Here is a 17138-nt window from a genome sequence, read left to right as displayed (position 1 = left end):
AAAAGGTTGAATCAAGTTCATCTCGCTCTTAGGGGAGCTCAGGCAATAACGACTCTCTTGGGAAAGACAATGTTGCTGTAAAATAAAAGCTTGCATGCATCCTGGCTTCCAGAGGTAAACATCCTTGAGAGAAAATGCTACTGTTTCTCCAGCAACTATGGTGGTATCCTCGTCAAAGTGACAGTTTGTTTTGGCAAAACTCATGACTACTCATGAATAAAGTACATTTTTTGTAAATAATTACTGTAAAAAATACTGAGCGATGCAGTTTCAAAATCCTGTCTTGCTGTTGATGACGCTGGCTGTTGGTAGTAGCTGTAGCTCAAACTGAACGTACAGAACATGGAGACTCTCCTTTAACCCAATGACTTTGATCCAAGTCCCGGTGTTAGCAGGCATCCTTCCCCATAGAAATATTGAGTCCCTGTGCTGTAGCTGAACCTGACCCCTGACTCCCTCTCTGTAAATGCCAGAATGAAATCAGATGTTGTCCCCATGTGGATTAATAAAATATCCCATCATTATTAGAGATTATGACAGACCTAGTCAGGTTTCTCATCACTTATTATTTTTGTGGCAGTTTGCTTTATGCGGGCAAAAAATAAGCAGTCAGGGTAAAAATTCAGACATGAGTCTTCCACTTCCTGTCTTTGTTTCTTTGCATGCATATTTGTATAAAGCTGAGGTCTGGAGAGGCTGAGTTGGCCAAAAGACAACATCAATCAATTAGAAAAGCACACTGTAGACCTTGTGTATGAGGTTCCACCCAGCCGTTTGGGTTAAAGGTCATATCGGTGAAAAGCAGTGAGTGATAAGCATATTAGCAGACCTTTATAGATATTACAATACTCGTCAAAATTGATGATCAAAGTCAAATCTCAGATCAAAGATGTGATTTGTGTATGAGTCGGCAAGATGAAGCAGACATTTTACAGTTTATTTCTGTTCTGTAGTTTTACTTTGTAACAAGATAGATTCTATAAATTGAGTTTTTGATTATTATTTAAAGGAACTGTTCAACATTTTGGGGAATTGCTGATTCGCTCTTGTGCCAAAAGTTAGATGAGAGGATTGTTACTGTGTTTTATGTCTGTATGATACACAAAGCTACCTGTACAGCTAGCTCAGCACAGAGACTGAAGAAAAACTGTGGGAACAATGTAACATTCATGTATTTACACTTCTAAAACGTAAATAGCCAAGGATGTATTACTGATGGGATGTGTGAGAATTTGCATTTTCCAAAGTAATTATGGCTATTATTAAAGGATAAATGTAATTTGCATTTAATTTGAATACACTAAAGAAAGTAACTGTCACTTTATTATCTTTGCCCGTACAGGTTCTAACATTATAATCTCAGGTGTACATGCAGTACGTCTTTCTGTCAGATGCACATAGAGAGCAAAGTGTAAATGTTGGCTTACACGAGAGAAAAAACCAAAACAGATTTCATGTCATGATATCAAATGGAGCACACAAAGGCATGCACACACAGACACAAACCTGCACAGACATACACACAAATACACAAGTCGGAATGTAGTCCGACGCACAGAGTACTGATGTGTGTTATTGCATGCATGCTCCATCAGTCATTGGACTACACAGGCAGCAACAGGGAGGTCCTGTGCTCTCTGTTGTTGCTGTGTCTAGTCCCTTGTTAGAGAATTGATGACACTGTCTTTAGAAAACAAACAAGGCGGGAAGCTAAAAAGGTGGTCACTCACCACGGCTCTCTGACCCAGAGACACAGAGGCCATCGCAACATGTGAGCAACGCCGCACTGTCCCCCTTGGAATGCGCTGCAGTGTGTGTGTGCACACGCTCCTGTTTGTGTTTCAGTGATACCACAGCTGGAATGTGACTGTCTTGTGCCTGAATGTGTGCCTTTGTGTGTTGTAGTGTCAACGTACAGCAACAATGTTAACCTGCACGCAAAATGAAAACACTGCGATAAAAGAAACCTTGTTGGCACTACTCTTATCTTTTTTTCTGGGTCATATTTGCATTACACTGCTAGATGCCAAAATAAATGTTCCACATATCAATGTCAAAGAAATGCACAGAAGGGTGTCTGTGAATGTTTGGTTGAGTAACTCATTGATCTGGATGTGACACACTCCCCCTGTAGGCACTGTCTTGCCAGAGGCTACTCCTGTCACTCTTTGCTCTGACTCAAACATCACATCACAGCCCAGACCGTTGTCCTGGGGCCTCCCTGGTACGTACACACCAAACCCTGCCCTGGGCCCCGAGCCTTGTTCTGGGAGCTCAAATCCCATAATTGCAGGGCTGACAGTGATAGCTAACATAGGAGACACCCTCACCTGGTCGGAAAGAATGAAAACATCTACTGTCAAAGTGAAGCGTGGAGATGGGTGGGGGTGATACCAGGTATGGGGAAAGTGAGTAACATCTGGGACAAAACAGCAGGGGAAAATAGTAACTCAGTGTTCTGTGATAGCTGGTATTAGGACACATATACCACATTTATAAATTATACTTTTTTAGGGGGTTATAAGGCGTAACTGATGCTTTATTAATGGTTAATAAATAATTTATTCATGGTTTATAAATGAGAAATAAGCTATTATTAAGGACAACTTGTGAAAATACATTTGGCCAGTTTATCCTCCAAAAGCAGACTTGTTTTGTCTTGTTAGCTTGCTCTTTAATTCATCAGGAAGACCACACCATTGAACTGTCCCACTAGTTTCCTGTAAGCTTCATATTATCAGGTTTAAGATCAGCGTATCAACACCCTATCATTGCAGCTGCAGAATTAGGAGCCAAATGAATTTCTCACAACCTAAAAAGTTGTCTGTGTTAATGGTATATTACTAAGATTAAAGCATTATTCAATGGTTTATTAACCATGAATGAATTCCACAATCACTGATTTTCAAGCAGTGCTCATTTTTATGCTGTTGGGGGCAATAGAATAAGATTTAAACACAACATTGATATAGTATCACCTTTACACTTCCAGCAGACACATTCACATTCATTTGAAGTTGTATTTTTTGCTCACCTGATGACTCTAAATCCAGTATTTACTTTATTTTTTGCTCTGTTGTTTTCCACCAATTGCTGAGAAAAAATATCTTCATTTGTTACTGAAAAGAGCTATCTGATGATAGTATTGAGACTGAACCAAGACAGTATGGTTGCAGGCCATATAATGCAAAAAACACCCTGTACATCTGAGGGGGAACTCCAGAGTTGAGTGACCTGTTTCACATTACATGTAGTCATTTCACCCATTGTTAGTATAGAAACACTGATTAGTGCTGCTTTAACTACACAAACGCTGCGCCTCTTTTTTCGCTGACCGAAATATTAAGAGCAAGCAGATTTAAAACTGATCTATAAAATATTAAAGAACCCCTTTAGGCATGTTTTAAGACACATACTCTGTGTAGTTACGTAGTTTTAATTTATTTTTAAAAAAATACATTATTCCTTCTCCCTCACTGAAAAATCTGTAATCTATGACCATGCAAATGTATAAACCATTACCTGCTGGACACAATATGTCTCTTAATTCACTAAAATGCCTACTTTTCTGTTAATGTGAGACTTCAAGTTTCCACATCACACTTCACAATCATAATCAGCTTCATTGGCTTCATTGCTCTCAATGTACTTTGCATATTTATCGCATACGGGGCCTCGCCTGGCTTCCCAGCTAGTTGTGGTGTAACAAAATCCTGCCCATACGGTCACATGTTGAACTGGGATCAAAGTGAGCACCCTTCAGCAGATGAATGTAAAAAAAAAAACTAGCCTTCTAGTGTGAAGCTATACCGGCTTTATAAGGTACGACTTATTTTAGGCTGGTACTGGCTTAATGCATTTCACCATCACTTTGTTTTTTAGTTTAACCACAACAAACCATACAACAGCCCTTTCTTTCCCAGACAGAAACATTCAAATCCTCAAACTGTCCTGTCTCCAGTGTGGCCCGAAAAAAGCTTTCCAACAAAGTCACGCTCCTGGTAGGGGAGAACAGGGCTGGAGTGGCCCTCATTTATCAACCACTTCAGCTCCTGCAGACAGCTGTGGGGAGAGCACAGAGGAGCCAGCGTGTTTACACCACAGCTCAGCCGAGGCCTTCAGGACAGAACAGATGGAAATCCTTGTACATACTCATTTACACAGACTAACATGCACTCACTCAAACAGTGTGGAGCCCGAGCCCGCTCAGTTGGGGGTTCAAGTTAACATTTATAATGGGATATATCTAGCCTGGCCTTCTGAACCAGAGCTTGTACTGTTAAAGATTAAATTAAATCTTCCCTGTGAGTTATTGCATTCCCTATGTATGTGTTTTTAATGGAAGAGCAGAAACAATTTATGAATCAACTGGTCAGTGCCTACTAGGAAGCTCCTGATACAATCTTTAACAAGGTTGTGGCGCCACCTTGTGGCAAAATCATGTCTTGCAACACACTTTGTGAACCACCCTCTTTTCAACGCTACACATTTGTTGTGACATTTGTCAGTCACGCTTACAGAGGTATTCATTGGTCAACAGCCCCTGTGCGTGTGTTTTATTGAACTTTGACCTGACCAGGATCGGGGCTGGGATTGGTTTGGCAAATACGACTAGATTTCTATTGGTAAAATCCGCTCACTCCCACTTTACATCCCCCCCAAATCCAAGTTGAAGGTGAAAGTCTTGTACAGTCCCGTTAGCTGTCTCGGTAAACCGCTTGTCGCATATTGTCGCCACAGTCTCCGGTTCAAAGAAACAGCAGCTATGTCGGTGTTCAGTGAGGTCCCACAAGCAGCCCCTGTAGCTGTCTTCAAGCTGTCGCAAGATTTCAGTAACGACCAGTTCCCCCAGAAGGTGAACCTCGGAGTGGGAGGTAAGTGAGTCCGAGCGACAGTCACACTGTTGGCCTTGGTAACGGTATCCTAGAGCAACCAGCCAGCCAGTGCCAGCTAATGGGGCTTAGTTAACAAAGCGAGCGAGGTGCAAAATATTCAAAATGTGACACAAATTCTGCTAAACAAATAATACAATATTCAGGTATACATTTAAATACGTGTAACAATAAACATTTGGATGTAATAGTATTTAAATACGGTCACAAATTATAAATAAATGAGCGAACTAAACCAGTCTTTTTTTTTCCTGTAATGTCACAAAATCTGACGGGTCACACGTTTCGTCGTAACACCTGTAATGTATTGTTATGTAGTTATTGTGGGTATCTCTAAAATGTCTTGTTTTGGTGTCATTTTTAACGTTACTTTCTGACTGACATGAACAGTGTGACTCCGTTTCATCACACCCTATTGAGAGTAAATACAATTGATCCATTATCCATGCTCTGGTTAGTCCTTTCACACCAATTACTGATTACAGCTCTGTTGATATGCATCCTTGTTATGTAATAGCTGGCTTCCTATCCGTGTCATTCTTGCTGCATAATAACCTCTCACTGTGTGTACTGGGGGGGTGGATTGGATTACTGCTCCCTCATGCTACAAGAACAAGCTATTTGCAGGAGTTTAAATATGTATGGCTTAGTCCTGCTTCTTTCCTAGAACGAGCAAATGGCACATTTCAGTTTTCGGTACAACTGTTTTCAGTGTTAAGCTTATTAAAAGTAGTAATCCTTGCTGCTTACATTGCAAAGGAAGAGGTGTGTTAGTGGCACTGCACGGCAAGACGAAGCTACCTCGGCCCCATGATTAGTACAGGAGGCTGAGGCCGCTTAATCCCCTTCTCTCTGCAAGACACAGTGCTACAGATGGTCATCAGCCACTGGGCAGCTGGGAAATGTAGGCCGCGCAATGTCATGTACATTAAAAGATTAATTCAGGGGTTATTAACATTGCTTAAAACTCATACTTAATTATATCTCTTTCCTTCAGTGTTTTTTAATAATATTGGTTTCCTTAAATTGTTCCTTGCAGCCTACCGGACAGATGAAGGCCAGCCATGGGTTTTGCCAGTGGTGAAAAAGGTGGAAAAGATCATTGTGCATGATGACAGGCTAAACCACGAGTACCTGCCCATCCTGGGCCTGCCTGAGTTCAGATCCTCAGCCTCCAAGATTGCACTGGGAGACGACAGTCCTGCCATCCAGGAGGACAGGGTGTGTGTAGTAAGAGACCGAAGTATGTTTCAGTTTTGAATCTATTTACATTTAAACTAACTGTCTGTTTCTGTCACTGACAGGTGGGGGCTGTCCAGTGTCTGGGTGGTACAGGTGCTTTGAAGATGGGCGCAGAGTTTCTCAGGCGTTTCTACAATGGAAACAACAACACCAAAACACCTGTCTATGTGTCCGCACCTACTTGGGGTACACCCACGCATGCACGCAAACAAACAGCGGAACAGCACATAGTGAAAATGAACACGCTCCCTTAAGAAAGTTGCTCCACATTCAAGAACTTTGATCTTTGAGTCCTTTACAGAGAGGTCTATAGATTCACCATAGACTTTAGACTCAGGATGTCAGTAGAGTGTTATATTAATAACCGTCGCATCTTATCAGTGATCTTGATTTGTTATCAGTTCGTATGGGAGAGGCGTTAACAAAACAGTATTTACACTTTTATCTAGAGGAAGTATAAGCAATAAATGAGAACACAGAGTTTTTCTTGCCGTTTGTTTCAGAAAATCACAACGCTGTATTTGCCAATGCTGGCTTTGACGATGTCCGTCCATACAAGTACTGGGACGCAGAGAACAGAGGCCTCGATTTGGCTGGTTTCCTTGGAGACTTGGAGGTGAGCAGTGTGTGACAGGGACTCTGGCACTGCTTAACTCTTGTCGTCAGTCATTTCCATTAGGAGCTTACACTACTTCCTCTTCTCTGTTTCCCCCAGAGTTGTCCAGAGCACTCCATCTTTGTCCTGCATGCCTGTGCCCACAATCCAACTGGCACAGACCCCACACAGGAGCAATGGATGCAGATCGCCGACATTATGATGGTAATATACACGTACATGGACACAATCAAACAAACACATTGTCTGAACTGTTGTCTCAACTATCTCCACCCACATTAAGTGTCTAGTTTAAACAGGACATGGTTTTGCATGTTTAATGTTTATCATGTTGTGCTGGTTGTTTGATCTTTTATCCTGTTCTTTTCCAGAGGAGGAAGCTGTTTGTGTTCTTTGACTCGGCTTATCAGGGATTCGCCTCAGGCAGTCTGGAGAAAGATGCCTGGGCGGTCCGCTACTTTGTCTCCATGGGCTTTGAAATGTTCTGCGCCCAGTCATTCTCCAAGAACTTTGGCCTCTACAGTGAGTGACCCCTGAGTGCATTGAGGTGTACATCACTTCAGTGATACAGTGACATTCTTTGTATTGTCTTTAATCACAATGACAGTCACAAAGTACTTCACAAACCATTGCTTTTTTTTAAAAAACCGATTGAACTTATACAGTGAACGATATAAGTATATACACATACTTACTGAAGAGTGGAAATTGTGCACAAAGGAATAATCTAAATCCACACCTGTCGTATTTTCAAGCATGAAAAAATACTGTTTACGATCAACATATACAGCAGATAGCTAAAACTCAGTTTGCTAAAAGGTAGCAGCAGCAGTTTAGACTGGTTCTGTAAATAAATTAGCAAATATATTGTTTTATGTTTGACACGCGTTCGTCCCATCAGATGAGCGTGTTGGCAACCTGACCGTTGTGGCTCAAGATGCAGACAACCTGAAGCGAATTCTGTCCCAGATGGAGAAGATTGTCAGGACCACTTGGTCCAACCCACCATCTCAGGGAGCTCGCATTGTCGCCATCACTCTGAACTCACCTGAACTCTTTAGTGAATGGTCAGCACAAAATATCTTGAACACTCAAAGCATTGCATGAGGTATGACAATAATAAATGTATTTACTGACTCTTTTCTATGTCTTTGACTCTAGGAAGGACAACGTGAAGACCATGGCTGACAGGGTCTTGTTGATGAGGGCTCAGCTGAAAGCTAAGCTCCAAGCTCTGGGGACACCAGGGACCTGGGACCACATCACAGAGCAGATTGGCATGTTCAGCTTCACAGGCCTCAACTGTGAGTACAAAGACCATATTCAGAGTTGTTACAGTTAATAAAATTATATTTATGTTTGTTTTTAATTTTAGTTTTCAACTCAGTTTAGTTTCAGTTAGTTTCCAGAGTGGGTTTGCTCATTTCAGTTTAGTTTTTGTTGTTTAAAAATGTTTAGTTTTTATTAGTTTCAGTATTAGTTTGAGTATGTTTATCATAATATAGAGGGCATTTGTCAGGGGAAAGATGTAAGAAGTTCAGAATAGGTATTAGAATACAAACACGTCATGTAGACAGTCTCAAATAAACATATGCACAATGCCTCCTCATGCTTGCTGTATTGATAAATGTGACCAAACTGACAAAGATTAAAACTAAAGACATTGCCTATATTTTCATTTACTTAGTTTTTTAAGTACACAAAATAATTTTATCTAGTTTTTATTTTGGTTAACTAGAATGTTTTTTCACACCTAGTTTTAGGTTTTAGTTTAGTTTTAGTGAACTATAATAACCTACTGGCACATACACAGCTCAGCACAACCACCACACACACATCCCCATAGAAACCAGTATATTTAGCGTTGCAATTGGACAGGAAATGCTGAACTCAACTGTATCATTTTGGGGGGAAAACCCCAGTGCCTTTAAACACTATTTGAAATCTGGTGAAAATTAAAACATTGTAAAACAAAAAGCTAATACTAAGATCACCACAGCTATGAAAATCTAACCCATAAAATTACCAAACTCATTTAGATTCTACAAATCTCAGAAGAATTACAAATTCAGTGTGCACTACTTTAAGCATTCAGGTATTTTAGCATTTGTTCACAATACTGCATGATATATTTCCCTTTGACACTCACAAAGATCTTTACATCATCACTGAATAATTAAATCTGGTTCTGCTCTATTTCCTGCAGCCAAACAAGTGGAATATATGGTGAAGGAGAAACACATCTACTTAATGGCCAGTGGTCGCATCAACATGTGCGGTTTGACCACCAAGAACATAGACTACGTGGCTGAGTCCATCCACGAGGCTGTCACCATGGTCCAGTAGAAGACTACACTACCCATAGTTCACAGCTCTTCCTCCAGCCCAGCCCTGAGCCAACTGATTCCAGGGAAAGTGTTTGTATCCAGCAGATTTCCTGGAGCAAACATAAACTCTCGTTTCCACAAATGTACAGACAGCCCTCGGCACACTGGCTCCTGTTTCCCCCTCTTTCAGTGTTTGTGCTAAGCTAGGTTAGCATCTTGGACCGATTTCTGTCTGAACGCACAAAAAGACGCACAGATATTCATCCTTTTATCTAATCCCTGCTAGAACAGCAAATACAGTAATTAATTGTGTTTATAATTTGTACCTCTGTTTACTTTGTGTTGGTCTCCTACTTGTAGTGTGTGTACTTTTTACATGCAGTGCACTGTTAGTTTATATATCATTACCAGGACATTTGAGAGGGTTAGTACATTTGTGACTGTGTTACAATGACCTCAGCAGTGCTGACTCCCTCTGTCCCGCTGTTATGATTCATCCATTCCAAGTGTTAATGACACATTTATTTAGCCTGCATTAATTAGCATGTGTGATTAACCGATGTTAAGAACACTTGAAAAACAGAATATTAACATGACCAAACTGACTTAGTGTAGCTTTAATTGCAAGGAAGTAGTAAATGTCGTAAATATTTACCACCTCTTATCATGAATGAAGTAGCAGTATTGCACTGATTGCTGGGTGCAATGTGAACAAGAGCTGAGTGTTCTCAGGAAGATATTTTTAACTTGAACTATGTAATTTATTAATGATACTGTCTTACGCCCAAAGGTGGTATACTAATTACCTCACTTTTAATCTGTATTAGCGGAGCACAAATGGCACTGAACGAACAGGTTTCGTGGCTCCGAGTGTACTCTTCTGTTTTCTGCTGTCCTGTTGGGCACCTCTCAAGTGAAGGTTGAGTTTGCTCAATGATTGTCTGTTCGTAGCATTAGTGCACTATTATGCAAGGTCCTCATTTAAGTGGCACAAACACACTAATGATCAACCAGTTTGATATCGTATCACTGTGCACAGTACACCAATAAAGTTTAGTCATGTTTAGAAAATGGATTCAAGCTGAAAATGTCCTCACCAGACAGTCTAATGAGATAAATGAACTCCTCTAATAAATAACTTTAAACAGTGTGTATGTATTGTTGTCACATACGTTAAAATTGATGTGGGTTTAATGATAAGGTTGGCATTCGTGACCATAGAGTAAAATAATGCAGTGTCCACACTTTATAGTAGACAAATATAAATGGTGGAGAAAAAACAAAGTAGACAAGAAAAATATTTCAGTCATTTAATTATCCTTTGTGTAGATCATATAGCCTGTCTCTTGATATCTTTGGGTAACTTATATAATCATCTGAGTTTTACAATACAAAATGTACCTTTTTATCCCGAACAGTTTATCAAGCCTTACAAATATAAATCGGTGTTAACTAACTGCAAAATCAGCATTCAGCTGAGAGCTTCTGATTCACACCAAATCCTCTTGTCTGAGTCGGTTGTCAGATCAAAAGACTTCCTGCTGCATGTTCTGTGTACATAGAAGGGTCAATGTGAATAGCTTAGCAGTGCAGTATCCTTTGTACTTCCATAGCCTTACCAAGCAGAATCAATTATATCACTGAGTGTCCCCAAACACCACCTGTGTGTGTCTGTGTGTGTTTGAAGGGAGGTGGTGGCTTGACGTCAGCGTGCGTCATATTGCTTTCCTCTATCATATCTCTATCTCTCTCTGTTCTGTTGAGCAGTGTACCTGCCCAGATTTCACAATGCAGAGCAGCTTAGTCCACCCTGAGCTGCAGCTGCCACTAAAAAGGATCAAATCATTTCATTATTGCAGTAAATAGCTGATTTCTAGAACAATGGCTTAAACGTTTCCTTCGGCGAGCAGCATTCTATGGCCTCCTCCACCTCCCTCTTCAGTAGATACACTTGGACGCTTTTTTGGTCGCCTTGTGTCTTAATAGCAACAGTTAAAACATAAAAACGGCCTTTAATGAAAATCGCAGGCTTGTTGTTTTGTGTTTCTTTGTTATCCTGCAGTATTTATCGTACCTATGTGCACTGCACCTCTGTGGGGAGAAGTTACTGCAGACTGGTATCATCCTATTCATGCATCCCTTTACTTAAGCATGCATATGGAAACACAAGGCTTCTTTCTACAGAGGATAATTCTACAGCAAAAGCAGCATAAACAAACATGCAGGTAGCAACTACTCCTTGTCAATAATACTCAGAATTTGGATCTCGAGACCCAAAGACACACCCCCCCCCAACCCCTAGCTTATTTTTAAATGGTGTATGCAGCTTTAGTGACCGACCTTGTGAGAGATGAACTGTACATAGAAAAGTGGCTAATATGGTAGCTAATGGTATGAAGTTGATCGCTCCTAAGTTTTCTAGGGAATGCAATCAAACATGGGTTTGATGATTTTTTTAAAGGTGGTAATATCAAGAGAAAAGGTGGATAAGTGAGTGTTTGTTTGAGAGAAACACTAAAACTGTCCATACGGCTACATATGCAGAGAAAAGGGGATGTTCTAATGGAAAGAGACATACCAAACTGACTGTATGAAAGACACATGCATTTATGTAGGAATGATGCGTTTACTGAATGTATGCAGGTGTGGGGTTTTGTGGTGATAAATTCAAGCCATTTACAGTTTGTAAGATGACTTATATTGCTATCTTTAAATCACTTTTAGTAATTCAGACACTGCTATATAAAAATCAGGTAAGAAATTGTGTTATTTTCTAGTACGGGTATTTTCAAAATCGTGCATACCCCTCTAGACTTGCTGAGAGGTCAGTGTGTACAATAAGTAGTCATTCAAGCTGAGAATTAATTTATGGCTTTTCATAAACGTGTTCTTTTAATCTAGTGTAAAAGTTGTGCTCTTGTCTGGTGGCTTTTTCTTCTTAGCCAAGGGCTAGTGTGTCAGGTTGTCTTGGCAGTAGGCGACACCCTTATGGCAACATTAGGACAGTTCCCTGTGCAAACAACATTTTCAGTATGTGGGAACTGCCTCATAATAACAAATAAATAATAAATACTATTCGTTGTTTGATCAAGTAAAAGGTCAAAGCTGGCTCAGATATTATCTAAGGACCTTGTTGAGAGATTGTGTAGAGTCCAGATTAAGTGCAGGCAGAGTCTGTTATTAAATTACAAGCTATGCTGCTGTTTCAGTTCACATTATGGCTCAAATGACATGATTCAATGTTAACATTATGGATAGAGCTACTATAAAAAGGTGGACAAGCTTTGCCCTGTTTACTACAAAACCTGCTGAGATCAATACAGTCCAGTGTAAGGCTAGATAAATCCAATACTATATTGTTTAGATTTGTCCAATGAGTTTTTTTTTTTTTTCTACAGATCCGTCCCACTTTAAGGGTGTGAAGTCAGGCAGAGGTGGGACATTGTGCCAGTGGGGACCTGAGTATTACTGGTGGCTACAACAGATAAAATGGCTCAATCTCCTGTGAGAGATTATGTGAAGGGATGGTTGTGTTTAGTTAGGAAAACCAGTGAACGATAAAGAAGAAGAAGGTGTGCGCTTCACCCCTCTTCCTCTGTGTCACTGTGCTAGCTCGTCACTGGCAGCTGCTCTGAACCTTCCTCCAAACTTTTGTCTCCATCCCGAGACTTTTTCCTCCTCTTGTTACCTAGAAAAAGAGGAGAACATGCTGAAATTCAGGTAAGTCATTACTGGTTTAAATGCCTGGCTGAAACTGTTTCATCTTGCTTTTCTCCTCCTTACATTTGCTTTACTGTGAACAAAACTCCCACAGGACTGTTGTTAAACCTCACATTTACCATTAACTGAAATAACATCAGCTGCACTAGGCAACACAGCTACTGCCTCAAATGAATAAATAAAAGTAAATGAGTCATATTGTATCCAAGCCAACAGGGACAATTGCATCTGGAGAATCTGCTCTGCCGGAAGGAGTAGGTTGCAGCGAGGGACACGTTATCTGTTGCTAAGATACACCAGGCACTGTTCCTGCGTCTGACAGAAAAGTTTGCGCACATCTGACGGTATGTGTGGGTGTAGTGTCGCATCGTGTTCAGCGTGACAAATGGCTCACTCACTCAGTTTACGCAATAGCTTCTTCCCAATGTTCTCATCAGAGCTGGACAGAGACAGAGAGCTGATGAAGGGAGAAGTGGATGGCTGAGACTCTGTAGGCACATCTGAGGGAGGAAGTTTAAGAGACGAGAGGGTAAGTTGGAGGTGATACAGCAGAAACAGATGGAGTGAATGAGGGTAAATAACCTTCAGACCTACAGTGATATGTAGATGTTTTAGTCAATGTATCGTGACTACTTATGATTCAAATCTTATGGAACAAACAAACAAATTAAACAGAGGATCAAACTAAAGGTCACTTTTGAGTTTTAACTAAGAAAAGTATTCAAGATTCATGAGCCTGTTTTTGGGGTGGGTGGAGCAGCACTCACCATCCTCTCCATGATTTTCCGGTCGGTCCTCATGGATGTAGGGAATCTCATCCATACGGAGGAACACAGTATCGTTGGGACTCCTCTGCCCATCAGATTTACTGCCTGTAAAGACAGAATTAGACCAATCACACCAAGTGGCCACATAACAGCAGCTGGTTTGTAGCTCTGCCTATAGAGGGAGGTAGAGAACTTGTTTTTATCAGTCAGTGCTTTTTTTTAGTGTCCAGTAAGAAGTTAAATATGAGTGGTAACCAGGGTTAAAAGCATGAGGTTTTCCATTCCACTTAATTGCTAAAATCTGTGGTGTTGTGTTTGAATATAAAAACTGGCGGTATTTAACTGGACGCTTCTCTATTATTGACAACCAACAGAACCATCTGTGCAGTAATTTTTCTTAATGACAGTAACGCAAACACACACAAACTGGGTAGCGTGTTACACACAGCGTAAGACAGATGGTATGTGGGAAATCCTTTAAGCCTTGAAACCAATACAGATTGGTTGATGCCACGTTTGCACCACTTTTGTGAGTGAGTCACTATGGAACTTTTATGGATTTATTTATTTACTGATAAATGTCTTTGGGACTTTTTCACAGGATTTATTATCATTGGACCCGCCAGTCATCAGATAATGAATTTTCAGGTTGCCCCTGACCAGTCAGAGTATCCAATAGTTACATTTATCACGTATGTCTTCTGTCAGACAGGGTTTGGCCCTTTGCCCACAAAGCCCTCCAATCAGTGTGTTTGATCCTTTGAACCCCCCCTTTCATCCTCTTCAAAGAAGTCTCTACCAGTACAATGAATCGTGAAATTCACACGGAGGCTCATGGAGCCAGATCATCATTTACATTTCAGGGAGTTGGTGTTGCTCTTATCCATAGAGACTAACAGTGAGTACAAAAGCAGAAACCACCAGTTACATGTAGATAAAACTGAGAAATGTTGCCTGAGTAAAGGGCTTATGGAGTAACTCACAAAGCTAAGAAGGGAAATAAATGTGTTTGAGAGGGAATGGAGGATCACTGTGTGAGGAGATGGTGATGTCGGGTACTAAAAGATTTTTATCCCACATGTTGACATCTCACCACACCATGGTGAGAAGGACATGGGAATTAAGACAGAAACAATCACCAATATTACCATAAATCAGTTTGTACATCAAACTAAATTCATGTTGTACAGCACAGCCAAAAATATTGATTAATATACTCTCATCATCACTTCTAAGAATTGTGCACCTACTAAAGAGCCACAGAGTACAAGTCTCAACTTTCCTTACAATGACATTTCATACATGCATGTTTCAGCTGCAACTCCGAAATCATTGGATGCTGTCAATCATTCTGCACTAAGATTTATTACTGGTGATAATTAATACACATCACTGTGACCTGTATGCTAAGGTTGGGTGGCGCTCTTTCTCTCTATTTATAAGGCCCTGATTATTTACCCCTTTGTATTACTTTGTTGCTGCCTTTTAATGTCGGCCCTTATTGAACATGCTCAAAGAAGTTATATATATATATATATATTTTTACTGACCTTGGAAAATCCATTCTTTCATTCTGTGCACCTTCAACCTGGCATAACATGCAGAACAATCTTACCTACTTTCCTTAGGGCAATTGAAATTATTATTTTTTACTTATTTGTATTTCTTGGGACCTAGGAACTTTTGTGTAATTTAATTTAGTTAAGTAATTTTTTCAGGATTTTGTGCCTTTGGCTGAAGGTAGACAAGAAATGAAAGAGGGGATGACATCCCACAAAGGGCCACAGACTGGAAGCAAACCCAGACTGCTGCGGTAAGGAGTGCATGGGGTGTGAGCTCTACCAGATGAGCTAGTGCACTGCCCTAGTATTTATTTATTTATTTGTTACTATATTGTAAATGGGGTCTCTACCTCAATGTATTCGAGTTAAAGTAAAGGTTGAATGAATAAATGAATATGTAGATTAGGGCTGTCTATAAAGTATATTTGTGTCAGCCTTCATGCTAAACTGAAGTCGACCAACATTGTAAAACGGTTTCCATCAGCTTTTTTTTCTTGTGTCAAATGTCCTCTGAAAACAGTGTTTAAACCTTGGAACTCAAATACTCTGCACTGAAATTCACACAAAGGAAATTATTTCAGAGTTAGACACTGGCCAAACTTCCTAAAGCTCAAAATGTAAAAAATATTTTTACAGTTGGAGAGAAAAGCAGCAGTCACGTTGTAAAAGGTGGAATTTATAAATGTTTGGCATATTTGCTTGAAAAATAAATAATTGATTGATCAGAATTGTAGCAGATACATTTTCATTTGGATTGATTGATTAATTGACAAATAATTTTAGCAAGTTAAATCAACCCACCATAATAATATAAACATAATTTGTACAGTCAATGTTAAGAAGCATCTACACTACTTACGAACGATGCGGTTTCTCTCATTGAGCTGGGAGGTGTTGCGAAGGCCACCGTGGGGATGGAGATGTGCAAGGCGTGCCAGCCCCAGTCGAGTGTGTGTGTGTGTGAGGGGGAGGGCGATGCTGTGTGAGCGGGCCTCTGGGACCGGAGGCCTCCCTTTAGCATCAGGATCCACTGGGTCCGGTGTCTGTGGGGAGCTGTCCATTCTAGTGGCCGTGAGGGCGTTCTGGTAGTGGTTCCTGGTGATCTGTTTGGAAACAGAAAGCAGGTATTATCATCAGCATTAGATCTGTGTGTGCATGCACGGCCGCCTTTATGCCTATATAACCGTACATGTGGACAGGATGGAACATGGACTGTACTGTAGAAAGTGGAGGAGAGGTAAAGTGAAAGGGCACATCCATCATTTAGGGCTAAAATATTCATGGTTGAAACGGAACTCAATTATCCTCAGTGATTAAAGGAAAGAGGGTGAATGCAGGGGAGAGCGAGAGACAGGATGTCTGTGTTCAGTCAGAATCAGGGATTAGGACATATCAAAGGCAAACGCAGCAGCAGAGGAAGAGTTCACATTTTCTGGGAATTTCGAAGATTAAATGGAGGGGCTTAAAAGTATAGTTGCTTGCTTGTGCTCCCAATTTTTTTTTTTTAACCTCAAGTGTGCAGGGAATTTTACATTTAATTGAGTTCATAATAACAGTGGCTGATGTTTTTTTCATACGTTTTTTGTGTCGTGTGTGGAAGCGTTTATGCTTGTAACCTTGATAATCTGCAGGTCCGTGAGCTGTCGGACTGAGTAGTCGGGTAAGTAGACCCCTCCTCCTGTAGTGAGCTGACCCACACTGCCTCCACTCAGTAATAAATCTGATTGGTTCAGACCGCTACTACGGGAACTATACCTCGGACCTAAACAGAACAGAAGAAGAAAACATGTTAGTTGTGTATTTCATACAAACAAACATTCACTAATGGAGCCTGTGAGTTAGTTCAGGCAGTCAACCCGAGCTGCACTGCTATACACACACAACACCCTTTCCAATCTGGCGGTCTATTTAAGCTGCAAAATTTCTCAGCTCTCCCTCTGCTCTGTCAAATGCTGCTGCTGCCCTGCATCAGTATTGCTGCCTTCTGCTCTGTAAGCCCCACCACCACCCCA

At 40.6% G+C, this 17138-nt stretch overlaps 2 protein-coding genes across 2 annotated transcripts in view; one reads left to right on the top strand and one right to left on the bottom strand.

The window, feature by feature from the left end:
• Positions 1-4663: 4663 nt before the first annotated feature.
• got1 (glutamic-oxaloacetic transaminase 1, soluble) lies at positions 4664-10217 on the top strand. The gene is made up of 9 exons (XM_035662933.1): positions 4664-4874; positions 5932-6113; positions 6197-6320; positions 6638-6750; positions 6850-6954; positions 7122-7272; positions 7652-7817; positions 7912-8054; positions 8957-10217. Exons 1-9 carry the CDS (start codon positions 4766-4768, stop codon positions 9094-9096), a joined length of 1233 nt encoding a protein of 410 aa, XP_035518826.1. The 5' UTR covers positions 4664-4765; the 3' UTR covers positions 9097-10217.
• A 1181-nt stretch (positions 10218-11398) lies between these two features.
• The window catches only part of LOC118329047 (metal transporter CNNM1), a 14139-nt gene continuing 8399 nt past the window's right edge, over positions 11399-17138 (bottom strand). The window contains exons 6-10 of the mRNA XM_035662993.1: positions 16743-16888; positions 15986-16229; positions 13565-13669; positions 13196-13297; positions 11399-12765 (exon numbers count right to left, since the gene is read on the bottom strand). Coding sequence (XP_035518886.1) covers positions 12686-12765; positions 13196-13297; positions 13565-13669; positions 15986-16229; positions 16743-16888 — 677 coding nt within the window. The 3' untranslated portion in view covers positions 11399-12685. The remainder of the gene's footprint in view (positions 12766-13195; positions 13298-13564; positions 13670-15985; positions 16230-16742; positions 16889-17138) is intronic.

The sequence above is a fragment of the Morone saxatilis genome, unplaced genomic scaffold (genome assembly GCF_004916995.1).
Source record: "Morone saxatilis isolate NCDOM2014 unplaced genomic scaffold, NCSU_SB_2.0 Contig19, whole genome shotgun sequence".
Classification (NCBI taxonomy): domain Eukaryota; kingdom Metazoa; phylum Chordata; class Actinopteri; family Moronidae; genus Morone; species Morone saxatilis.
The sequence above is the reverse complement of the archived record's forward strand: the minus strand, read 5'-3'. Positions and strand labels throughout refer to the sequence as shown.